Raw genomic sequence first — 12877 nt, forward strand, 5'->3', positions numbered from 1 at the left:
ACGAGGCGGCCGCCATGGTGGGTGAAAGGGCTGGCTAGGCGCACTCGGAGTTAACGAAGCCAGCGGGACAGGCGTTGAGTGTGCGGGCATCGGTTGTACGATGGGTGGTGAGCCAACGAGGACTTGTGCGTACGTCGACTGGAGTCGAGGTACTGGAGAGTTTACATACGCTGGCCCGGTCATGGACGCCAACTCCTCTTTGATAACGTCACGCAAAACAGTGTTGCAGGGGGGAGGTGGACTCGGTGTCATTGAGAGGCCGAAAGATTGCAGCTCTTCCCGTATAATCGCCTGGATCATGGCACGCAATGAAGCACCAGTCGTGGTGGTGTTTTCAGCGCTGTCCGGCGGTAACCGTTGAGACTCAAGTTCCTCTAGTCGTTGGCGCGTGGCAACAACGTCAGCGACTGTGGTCGGGTTTTGTATGACCAGGGCATTGAACGCGACCATGCCGATTCCTTTCAATAGATGACGAACTCTCTCTGATTCAGACATGGGCATGCTGATACGGTGACAGAGAGCAAGCATATCCTCTATGTACGATGCGTAAGACTCACCGCATTGTTGCTTGCGAGCATCCAGTGTCTTCTTCGCGAGAGCTCAATGAACCACCGGTGTGCCGAACATTTGGCGAAGCTGTTGCTTGAAACGTGTCCAGTCCGTAATGTTCGTTTCATGATTGAAAAACAATGTTTTCGCTGCGCCTGTCAGCTAGAAAGAAACACGGCGAAGCTTGTTAGGATTATCGCAGTTGTTAGTGGAACTCGCTCGATTGAACTGGTCCAACCAATCCTCCACATCTTCACCTCGAAGTCCGGAAAACGTGGGCGGCTCACGCTGGTGCGCGGTGATAATCAACGATGTATAGGCCGCGATAGCCGCGGCCGTGGAGGTAGACGCAGAAGCGCCGATTGGCTCGTCCTGAGGCGTGTTACCGGACACCTGGCACAAACGACGACCTGAGCGGAGCTTCAGGAGGTTGATCGGGCTGGGAGAGGACGGAAGATCGTAGAGCACACTCTACCACTTGTGATGTAACGGTGAAGGCTACCTTTATTAGGCCCAGAAGACACAATGAAGCGACCACACCCAAGGCACAGAACTCAGGCAAGCAAAGTCCCCACAGCAGATGAAGATGACGACACCTCATGATGATAAATATGTGTAAAGATAGTAGATGTGCCTAATGAATGCCTACAATATCCATTATTTTGAACTGGAAGCGCCCAGGATTTCATCGCTCCTCACAGTAGTCGGCTCAAGACAATAATTCCAAAACCAAACCAAATCAAACTTACTAAACATGCAGAACATTGCAACAGCAGCATTTGTCATGACATGAGAATTCGGACTGTTCGTTCGAGCTCTTCGGCAAGCTGAAAATTATGCTCATGCACCATTTTCAGCTTGCCGAAAAGCTCCAACGAAAAGTTCAAACGAGAGGCAAGAAAATGCGAGTTACTCACTGACTACCTTTTTCTTTGATTGCACTAACTCTGCCATGTGAATGAACGTGTTTTGGAGCATAATTACCAACATATACTATGATGTTAGGGCCAACTGTTCCCATTAAGGGATTTCGGCACTTGTTACTGTCATGCCACTGACTCATCTATTAGATCTAATTCCCGAAATCATGTTGCCCAAACGCGCAGTAGCTCCGCATTAGCCATAACGAGTACACAGGTGGCTCTTCAAGTTCTGCGTGGCACGATGTGCGTTCATTCTAGCATCCGCCCGCAAATTCAAACTGCACCTAATTCGACAAGTCCCCTGCGAGTTCGAATCAGCGAACTTTTACTGTATTATATTTAATGAAATGGCTTCTACAAGGGGCCAATATTTGTTCTAACAAACAATTGATAACCGACGTCCTTGATGTCGCTATTGGCAAATCCCGCTAAATAGGCAGGAAACAGTTTCATAAAAAAATCACAATAAATAAATGCTGCAATATAATTCAATACCACTCCAGCAGTGTTCTCATACAAACAGTTGACAATAACAAGTATATATGAAACTAGTAAACCATGACGCCAAGGAAGGTATACGGGATGGTATTAGGAATAATTGTTACCTAAAGCAAGGTTATCCGCAATGCTTCGGCCACCGGTCTTTGAAAATGCGCTAAATGTAAGGTCCACATAGGGCGCCTGGTTAATGCAATATTCATTCTTTAATTTGTTTATGTATTTATACACTGCTCCACGTCATTTAAAGGTCCAACCAGGAGTGGTTACATACACATTCAAATATATTTAATAGTACATAGCATACTGTTGGATCCATACAACATCATCAAGCAAAAAAAATTGGCCCCATTTAATCTGCAAATCTCGTCGAAATACGATAGTGTTGTGTGTGGAGAGAGTGAACAAAGCATTTATTTGATGTTCTGCTCAAGAAAATTGGTGAATGGTATTCTGGAGGTGCTGCGTTAGAGTGCCTCGAGCGTGCAGCGGAGGCGAACGGTGAACGAGCGCATCAAGTCACGTCACGCGTGAGACATGACCACCATCTGGGAATTTTTTTTTCAAAACCAAAGCGCATGGCTCTGAGACGGGCATGCACGCCCGCCTCAGAGGTGATAGGGTGTAGAACCCAAGGCGACGGGTAGGTGCCACCACCGTCTCGTTTTGGCAAAGCGTTGGAAACACTCGCCTTTCCGTGCAAGCGTTGGATGGTCAGCGCAGCGTGATAAGCGCTACGGTCCTTAAAATTACTTATGTATGCCTTTTCTAGTAAAAGGCGCACATGCAGCATATATACCTGTTGTTATGGTGCCCAAGACACGCGCAATAATTGCTTTTAATTCGACAATTGCACAAGTATGAACGCTGAATCTTGAGCAACATAGGTGGGACCTGCGGATGGGGTCGGTCGTTTCAAATACCCGATGCTGTAAAGAGTGGACAAACATACAAATGTACATACAGACAGACAGACAGACAGACAGACAGACAAACAGACCAAAATTTTTGCGTTGAAGGTCCCCAAGATAGACTATCGTCTTTCAAAAAACGACATGCATTGTTACAAAAACAAAGGTAAAATGGGTACTTACTTTTAGGAATCTTGAAATACAGGTGGTAAGCTAACATACCGTAAATTACAGTAGGTAAGGTTACGTTAAAGCAAAAAGGCATACTACTATTTCATATTATTCATTTGTTCTATGAGCTGTGTGCTATGTAACCATGTCAATGGGAGTCGTTTATTGGTCGTGGAAAAAAATGCAAGGCATTGGTTCTCGTGCTGAAAGTAGTGAGGCACTCAGCGTGACGATACCTCCTTTGTCGTGCTAAGAGGTATTATGTGTAATCATCTAGATTTAAAGCTAGTTTGCTGTTTTAGCTGAAAATGAAACTCTAGTGTCTGTATGTAATGCCCAATAAACTTCTGTCCCTCTATTAGGTATTTATTTATTTATTCATTCATTTATACGGTTCACTAATTCGTTTCCTTAGTAACACCGTCTGGGATACAGGTTTCCTTGCAATATGATGTTACCTAAAATAGAAGTTAATTGCAACAAGAACAGGTATAATGGATAGCTTCATCCTGCAGGTATTTTTTTGAACTGTCCCATTGTATTGTCCGGTGAGCTTAGTTACAAAGTACCCTAATTTATTGCCCTTTGCGAAGCAAAATTCAGAAGAATACAACATGTTCAGCAAGTGCTTTTGACGTCAAATCCACTTCCCGAACATGTTATATCCGCGGGCGATATGATCAACTGGGAAGATGCTTCCGTCAAATAAACATTTCAGGGCTTGCCCTCAAATCATTGCTGTTACCAACCACTGCACACACGCGGAACAAAAACTGTGGTAATCTTAGGTAACCTGTGTATGCGCGTTGCCTGGAACGTGTGATTAGGCGACCTTATAAGTAAGAAAACTTGCTGCTCATGCTTCATTGTGAGCAAGGCTGCTGTATCGGAGCCAAAACGTCTTTTTAATTATATTTTGGTATAGCTTGGCACTGTGTTAATTTCGTTCATGTCTTTCACCGGCCATGCGGTGGTCCTCCAAACTCTTGACTTCGTGTACCAAGCCTGCGATTCATTTGTTGATAATAATGTGGATGTAGGAACCAGGTTATATGAGGGATGATACTTGATTGATATGTGGGGTTTAAGGTCCCAAAACCACCATATGATTATGAGAGACGCCGTAGTGGAGGGCTCCAGAAATTTCGACCACCTGGGGTTCTTTAAGGTGCACCCGAATCTGAGAAAACGAGCCTACAACATTTCCGCCTCCATCGGAAAAGCAGCTGCCACAGCCGGGATTCGATCCCGTGACCTGCGGGTGATACTGAGGGCGTTACTTATTCAAATAGAAGATCGTCAAGCAAGTAAGTAGTGGTGGAAGGCCTTATTCGAGAGGCACTCGAAAACTCACGTTTGGTAGTATTTCATTTCGTTTGCCCAATCATATGGCAAATAAACATGGAGTGAATATTATCTTTGCTGTCGTTTAGGTTAATAAATTTGTGGGAAACGTTTGCGAATGCTCTCCTTTTAAAATATACATGAAGTGGTACGCAGAGAAAATAAAACGAGAAAAAGGCAGAGAGGTTAACCAAAAATTGGAGCATCTCGTTTGCTACACTGCACTAAGGGAAAAGGGGATGAGGAAGAAAGATGATATCAAAACTAAAGAGTGAAATAGACGCGCGAAAGAAAAAAAAGTTAGCTGGGAGGCTATAGCCAATTCGAGAGGCCACTACCACACAGAAAGTTTAATAAGGCCTTCACCGATTTTCTGTGCGAAGATAGATCAATTTGCCTTTCAAGCACTGACTGCTCATGAAGTGGTGGATCCCTAATGTATGACACGCAGCTTATATTTTAATATGTTCAATCTCGTTTCTCATACCACGCTACCAGGTGGTTCGACGGCGCAATGTTGAACATGAACAGAACTTATATTTCGTTAAGACATACTGGTGAGCCTGCTTCCCCCCAGTTAAGTTTTCCTTTTCGTTCGTTGATCTCCTTGATATGGATTGAAGTCCCGTCAAGGAGATGATCGGCGTCGATGAAACAGGAGGCAGGTTGCAGGTAATAAAAACTTGAAGGTATATTACAGCGAAATATTTACAGTCATATGTACATCTTGCCGAAGCACACTCATGATAACACAGACATCAACAGCGTCTTACTCTTCTACCTAACTTTTCTTAAGTTAGAGCCTAGAACACTGTTACTACATACAACGTACTTAGTCTCACTGTTCGACCACCAAGTGGTTACGGCCCAGACAAAAGTTGCATCGTACGGAGTCGTACTGATCTATCAGTTAAGTGATTGCAGCCTCGACTGAAGAGAAACGGATTCCCTCCAGTCTTAAGCATCTTGCGGTAACAAAGAAAAAGGGGAGGTGGCCACTGCTGGTCCGCCTAAACATTCTCTCATCCAATCTGTTTCCACTAAGATTAAGTCACTCCCTACTGGGCTGACCTTACTCTCGACAGCAGCGCTTCTACAGTTTAAACAGGCGTTTTGGTACTCTTTCCCATCATGTCTCTCTCTCTCCACCTCCCACGTGCTCAGGAATTCTAACGCTCGGGAGATATCGGCATTGTAGACCCGGTACATTCATGCCCTTTCCCACACCCAGCGAGCCGAGACGAACCTTTAAAGCCGGAAATTGAATGATTGCGCGCGGAACGTAATTGCCCCCGCAGGTAGCAAGCGGCCTTTGACTTTCTCCGCTTTCCTTGTGCTCGGGTCGTGCATCGCTGCGACTTTGAGCCGATCGCCAGGGCAGAGCGTGTCGCCTACTCCCACTGAGCTCGCGCCCGGCCGCGGAAGCAAGACGGGGTCGCTTAATCTCATTGTGCGTTTGCCCCCGGAAGCGGCGACTTGTCTCTAAACCACAAACATTCCAAGCCGGTTGGCAGAGCGGGTTCCTTTCACATTGTGTGTTTGTCCCCAGCAGCGGAGGAGACGGACGTAGTTTGCATTCCAGGGGATAAGTGGTGTATAGTTACAGGAGCATACCGAGAGAGAGTCGAGAAAGAAGCTTTGTATAACGTAGCTTCCCGCGCTGTCGTCCCATGCTCAAAGGAAGCAATTTGCGACCTTGCCGAGAGAGATCCGAGAAAGGAGCTTTGAATAACGTAGCTTCTGGTGCTGTCCCATCCGCACGATCAACTTATGAGCGGCAAAACATAACACATCCCCCCTAAAGAGTATACTGGGCTGTCTTACGCTCAGTGATACGATAAAGCACTGCCGCGATTAAGTCACTGGATTTTCTAACCACACAACAGTTGTACACAAGCATCAAACACAATTGCAAGTCAACACTACAGGATAATACACTAAACGAAAACAAATACATGCTAAACAATCAAGTACAGCATTGTTGCTTCAAGCAGTGAGATCACTAGTGTCTGTTTTTTGAATTGTCAATCACACAGTCCACAATATACAACAGCACGTGGGCAGGAACATTCACGTCCCCCCCAGTTGGCATGGCACTGTTATTCTGATGGCTTCCATGAACTATTCTGAAGCCTAGATAACGCATCCGCATTACCGTTACATACTCCCTTCCGATGTTGTACCGACACATGATATCGCTGTAAAGCCAGCGCCCATCTTGTTCATTTCGCCCCGTGCAGATTCGAAGTTGTAAGGTACGACAGCGGATTGTGGTCGGAAACGACGTTTACTATGGCACCGAAAAGCCAGTAGTCAAACTTCTTTAAGGCCCATATTATTGCGAACGCTTCCCTCTCAATTGTCGACCAACGCATCTGGGTCGGTGAGAAGCGGTGGCTTGCAAAGGCGATAGGCCTCTGTTCTCCCTCGGCTGACATTTGTGCCAAACAAGCTCCCGCCGCCGTAGCTGATGCGTCTGTGAAAAGCCAATAGGGCTGAGATGGCTCAGGGGTGTTTAGCGCCACGGCCTCGCAAAAAGATCGTTTTAGAGTCTCAAATGCCGCCTGAGCTTCCTCCGGCCAGGGTATCTTATTAGGTACCGCTTTCTTTGTTAACAGCGTGAGCGGGCTCGTCACCTCTGCATATCCCCGGACATACTCTCGATAGTAGCCGCAAAGTCCTAACAGGCTGCGTAGTTCCTTTTTGGTGCGCGGTGGTACCAAGTTCTTAACTGCTGCTATCTTTTCTGGGTCTGGTGCGTGTGTCCCTGAACCGACAATATGCCCCAGGTAATGTATGTGGGATTGCGCAATCTGACACTTCTCCGGGCTGGCTTTAAGTCCCGCCTTCTCTAAGACTTTAGGAATAATGTCTAGATGCCTTAAGTGCTCCTCCCAAGTGCTAGAAAAAATAGCAATATCATCTAGGTATGCCGTGGCATACACTTGATGTTGCGACAAGAGTTTGTTCACCATTCTTTGGAAGGTTGCCGCGGAATTTTTCAGCCCGAAAGGCATCACTTTCCATGCGTACTGACCTTCATGCGTTACAAATGCGGTGAATTTCTGACTCTTTTCTTCCATCGGTACCTGCCAGTACCCGCGCCTAAGGTCCACTACCATAATGAACTGCGCTCTGCCTACTCGGAAAATCAATTCCTGAGGATTCATCATTGGCAACGCATCCGCTTTGGTGACGGCATTTAGCGCTCTGTAGTCCACACACATGCGGACAGTCCCATCTTTTTTTCCTACGCATACTACCGGGTGTGCAAACTCACTCTCCGTGGGGTAGATCAACTTCCAAGTCAACAGTTCGTCAACTTGCCGGCTGACTTCTTTTTTTAATAGTTCCGGCACCCGATACGGAAACGCCTTTTTTGGCTGGTGACCCGGTTCTATTTCTATTTTATGTTCATCTACCTTTGCTATACCCGGAGTGCCGTCAAAGAGGGTGCAATGTCTTTGGAACACCGCCTGTATTTCCGCCTGCGCATCAGCATCAAGGTGAGCAACCTTCTCGCTCGTTACCACTAGCTCTTCCCGCTTCACAGTGGTTGGCTGTGGGGCATATTCCACCTCCCCAAAATCATAATCCTCATCGAAGACGACCCCAATATGACTGACTCTTGCATAGTAAGGTCGAATGTTGTTGGCGTGGACACTTTTCACCTTTCCCTCAGATGTTTCTACGCGGTAAGAATGTTCGCGCTCACGTCCAACCACTGTGAATGGGCCTAGCCATTTGGGTGACATTTTACCACTCCGATCATTGTCGAAAACCACAACTTGGTCGCCAACGTTAAAAGCTTTGAGCCTGCTGCTGCGATTATAAGCACTGGCGTAACTCTCCTGATGAGTTGCACTAGTTAGCTCAGCTATATTAGCGGCGGTCTCGAGCTGCTCCTTGAGTTGCTGTAAATACTTTGCGGGGTTTTCTCTCAATGTTGCGGGCACCGGCATTTCTCCCGTCCAAGTCTTCTGCAGTATTAGAAGCGGTCCCGTGGGATTCCTTCCATACAATAGACGAAATGAAGCTACTCCGGTTACCTCATGGGGGACTTCCCGATAAGCCCATAAAACCATTGGGATCAATTTGTCCCAATTCTTGGAGTCTCTTTGAATGACATGATACAACATGTTTTTGAGTACTCGGTTCCACCTTTCTACAACTACATTACTCTCTAGGTGTTCTGGGGTTGAAAATCTTGGCATACAACCTAATTTCTCCAGTATCGTTTGCGTGAGCTGCGATTTGAAATTAGTGCCCTGATCGGAGCAGATCATCTCCGGAACGCCTGTGCGACTGAATATCTCAATCAGTGCATCACAAGTCGCCTTATCTGTCAAAGAGCGCAGTGGGATCACCTCTAGCCACCTCGTGCAAAGATCCACTAAGCACAGTGCGTACTTATGCCCTCTCGCTGACGGTGTGTCTAGGGGTCCGATCACATCTACATTGACAACTTGGAAAGGGTGCTCGGGTCTAGTGAGCGGAGTTATAGGCACTTTATCCGTGCGACGCTTGTCTGAACGAATTTGACATTCATGGCACGAACGACAATGCTCTAATATCTCCTTCGCCATACCCGGCCAAAATAAATTATGCCTAATGCGAGCTCTTGTTTTCTTTGACCCTAGGTGCCCCCCGCATAGTGGCTCGTGTGCTAAGTGCATCACCTCAGTGCGCTTATCTTTGGGGACAACTAGCTGACTCACTCGAGTGCCTGCTATTGAGTCGCAGTGGTATAATAGTCCGTCTGAAATGAACATGCCGGATTTCCCACTACGCGCATCTTCCCAACATTTCTTTAGCGTAGTGTCGCCCAACTGCACATTGCGGAACTCTACTCTTTGGCCTAATGACGCCTCCCTTTCTTCATCAGTTTGCGCCTCTTCCCCGGAATAATCTTTCTCCTCCAAGGTAAGATTGCAGGCAACTACCTTTTGTTTCTCTACTGCTTGTCCCGCCTCGTGAGCAGGCTCGGCCGGCGCTCGACAGGGTGCCAGAGGGCTGCTGGCCTTCAACAAAAGTTTCCAATCGTCCTTGGTCAACAAACAATCTGTGCCCTCGACGAGCTCATCAGTTAACGCGCAGAGTAGGTCGACGTACTGAGGCTCTGTAACCTCTCGCGGGCTATTTAATTTGACCGGTAACGTAGCTAGCCTTGCCTCGATAGTTTTACCAAAAGCGGACACCAATCTTACCGTGCCAGACGGCTCTACAACACTTCGCGGAAGCAGACTCTCCCGGATGACGGTTATCTCACTCCCCGTATCCAAAATCGCATCTGCGGATATGCCTGCACATGATACAGGAATTAACTGCAGTTTATCTGTGCCTTCACCCTCGTGTTTCAGAGATTTCACCTTTGCGCTAAGTACTCCAGTAGGTATTTCAGTATCCGTCTCGTGGGATAACGTTACCTTTTGAACCTTGCGCTTTGGCTCGGTAGCCTTCTTGGGGTTGTTCTCCTTATCACTAGCCTTTGGGCACTCTTTAGCGAAATGGCCTGAGCCGTGACATAAGTGGCATTTCAGAGCCCCTTTCTCAACTCGTGTCGCCGGCTTCTGCCCCATTTCTACAGTTGGTTGCTTTGAAGTACGCCGTTTCCCTTTCGCTTGTTCGAAAGTTTGGAGCACTTTCGCGATCTCAGTTGGCCTAAACCATCCCTCGCCTTCCCTTAATCTCACATACTCAAGACCCTCCGTACTAAGGCCCGATTTTATGCGGTCAGCAACAATGAGTTCTGCCATCACTTCTACCGTGTCGGCTTCTCTCACTTGGAGGTAGTATGAGAAATAAGTTTTCACGCGGGACTCGAACTGCGCCCACGTCTCTTCCTTACGCTTTACTGCTCTTTCGAACCTCTGCAGGCACTCTGCCGGAGAAAGCTTCAGTTCCGTCAGCACTGCTGCTTTAACTGACTCATAGTCTGCACTCTCTTGAGGGTTCAGGTTACGCAGTAGGTAACGGACTCGCTCAGTTAGCGCTGGCATAACCAAATGCACGCGGCTCTCGTGCGGTACCTGGTAAGTAGCAAAAAGTTTTTCTACTTCCTCAAACCACAATGGGACATCCGCGTCAATCGGCAGGCGGAACCTTTTTAGCACTTTTGCACATTGCTGAACAGAGTCGGAACCCCGGCACCTCTGATCACCCGTCTCCGACCCAGAGTTGAACAACGTGCCATTGAGACGTTCCGTGTTCATTCTAGCCTGCAATAAATTTTCGTACTGAATCTGAAGATTGAGTTTTTGAATTTCAAGCTCGAGCGTTCTCGCTTCGCTTGATTTCGGCAAAACCTGAGATGCCTGCTGCATCGATTCTTGCCTCTGAGTAAGCACTGTCGCCTCATTTGACTGATCAGAATTTTGAATACCATCATTGGATGGTTCTCGACTCCGATTCACATCTGCCGCTCTCGTACCCTCATCTTCATTAGACTCCATTGTTTTAGCACCCCCGCGTGTTCTCATTATGTGCTCTACACATAAACTGCCATGCCAACAAGAGAAGAACGCAAGAAATCCTGCTCACCCTTTGCTGTATGCACTGTCGTTCCCGGATCTCCTCCACGGTGCCGGAGTTGGCTGCTGTGGGAGCGTCTCGACTTTGCCGCTGGTGGCTGTTGGATGCCTTGCACCTCGGTCCTCTCAGCGCTGGTCCAGTGTATGGTGCTGCAGAGCTCGCCGATCCCTATCGACTGCGCCAGTTAAGTTTTCCTTCTCGTTCGTTGATCTCCTTGATATGGATTGAAGTCCCGTCAAGGAGATGATCGGCGTCGATGAAACAGGAGGCAGGTTGGAGGTAATGAAAACTTGAAGGTACATTACAGCGAAATATTTACAGTCATATGTACATCTTGCCGAAGCACACTCATGATAACACAGACATCAACAGCGTCTTACTCTTCTACTTAACTTTTCTTAAGTTAGAGCCTAGAACACTGTTACTACATACAACGTACTTAGTCTCACTGTTCGACCACCAAGTGGTTACGGCCCAGACAAAAGTTGCATCGTACGGAGTCGTACTGATCTATCAGTTAAGTGATTGCAGCCTCGACTGAAGAGAAACGGATTCCCTCCAGTCTTAAGCATCTTGCGGTAACAAAGAAAAAGGGGAGGTGGCCACTGCTGGTCCGCCTCAACATTCTCTCATCCAATCTGTTTCCACTAAGATTAAGTCACTCCCTACTGGGCTGACCTTACTCTCGACAGCAGCGCTTCTACAGTTTAAACAGGAGTTTTGGTACTCTTTCCTATCATGTCTCTCTCTCTCCACCTCCCACGCGCTGAGGAATTCTAACGCTTGGGAGATATCGGCATTGTAGACCCGGTACATTCATGCCCTTTCCCACACCCAGCGAGCCGAGACGAACCCCTAAAGCCGGAAATTGAATGATTGCGCGCGGAACGTAATTGCCCCCGCAGGTAGCAAGCGGCCTTTGACTTTCTCCGCTTTCCTGGTGCTCGGGTCGTGCATCGCTGCGACTTTGAGCCGATCGCCAGGGCAGAGCGTGTCGCCTACTCCCACTGAGCTCGCGCCCGGCCGCGGAAGCAAGACGGGGTCGCTTAATCCCATTGTGCGTTTGCCCCCGGCGGCGGCGACTTGTCTCTAAACCACAAACATTCCAAGCCGGTTGGCAGAGCGGGTTCGTTTCACATTGTGTGTTTGTCCCCAGCAGCGGAGGAGACGGACGTAGTTTGCATTCCAGGGGATAAGTGGTGTATAGTTACACGAGCATACCGAGAGAGAGTCGAGAAAGAAGCTTTGTATAACGTAGCTTCCCGCGCTATCGTCCCATGCTCAAAGGAAGCAATTTGCGACCTTGCCGAGAGAGATCCGAGAAAGGAGCTTTGAATAACGTAGCTTCTGGTGCTGTCCCATCCGCACGATCAACTTATGAACGGCAAAACATAACACCCCCCCCCCCTAAACCGATAGGCCGAAATTGCAAACCTTTTTTATCGTACGAATTATCTCTTAGTGAGTCTGTTGCGCGCTTCTGCAGCAATGCAGGGCCAATGACGCCCGCTGTAATTCGACACTTTTTTCAGGTGGAAGCGATTGACAAATAGCGTGCACCTTTTCATCGCAGGTTCTCTTCTCTGGCGAGGACCTCCAGTCGAAGTCGGCAATGAGCAGTGAGGCCAAGATCCACAAAAAGAAGCTCGAAAAGATCAGCATGCCAAACTACAGTCAGACGTATGTGGCGTAATTATGCTTTCTTCTTCGTTAAAGTTATGAGGTGAGGTTTATGGTCGAATAAAAACTTTATTGGGGTCCTCGAGGATTTCACTCCGTTTTATAAAGGTAGGATCGCGGACCGCTCCCACGGAGGGACGGGGAGGCATGGCCTCGCCGCCGCATCGTGGGCCTTCTAGACAACCTTGAGTTGTTGTATAAAGACCATGCTCTTGAGCCTGAAATGAAACGCCCTTTTGAACATTCTTGATATTTATATCGTAAATAGGG

General features: G+C 47.7%; 1 protein-coding gene across 11 annotated transcripts in view; it reads left to right on the forward strand.

The window, feature by feature from the left end:
• Positions 1-12877, forward strand: part of CAP (Cbl-associated protein) — a 1014121-nt gene that overhangs the window by 237124 nt on the left and 764120 nt on the right. For 10 of the 11 annotated variants that reach the window (XR_012887795.1, XR_012887796.1, XM_075881103.1 and 7 more), the window contains exon 2: positions 12501-12607. The exons of the other annotated variant lie outside the window; for it this stretch is intronic. Coding sequence is in view for 8 of the 10 variants with exons in the window: in XM_075881096.1 (XP_075737211.1) it covers positions 12501-12607 (107 nt within the window). In the remaining 2 variants the exon portion in view is untranslated. The remainder of the gene's footprint in view (positions 1-12500; positions 12608-12877) is intronic. 11 annotated transcript variants of the gene reach the window in all.

The sequence above is a fragment of the Rhipicephalus microplus genome, chromosome X (assembly GCF_043290135.1).
Source record: "Rhipicephalus microplus isolate Deutch F79 chromosome X, USDA_Rmic, whole genome shotgun sequence".
In the NCBI taxonomy this organism is placed as follows: Eukaryota; Metazoa; Arthropoda; class Arachnida; order Ixodida; family Ixodidae; genus Rhipicephalus; species Rhipicephalus microplus.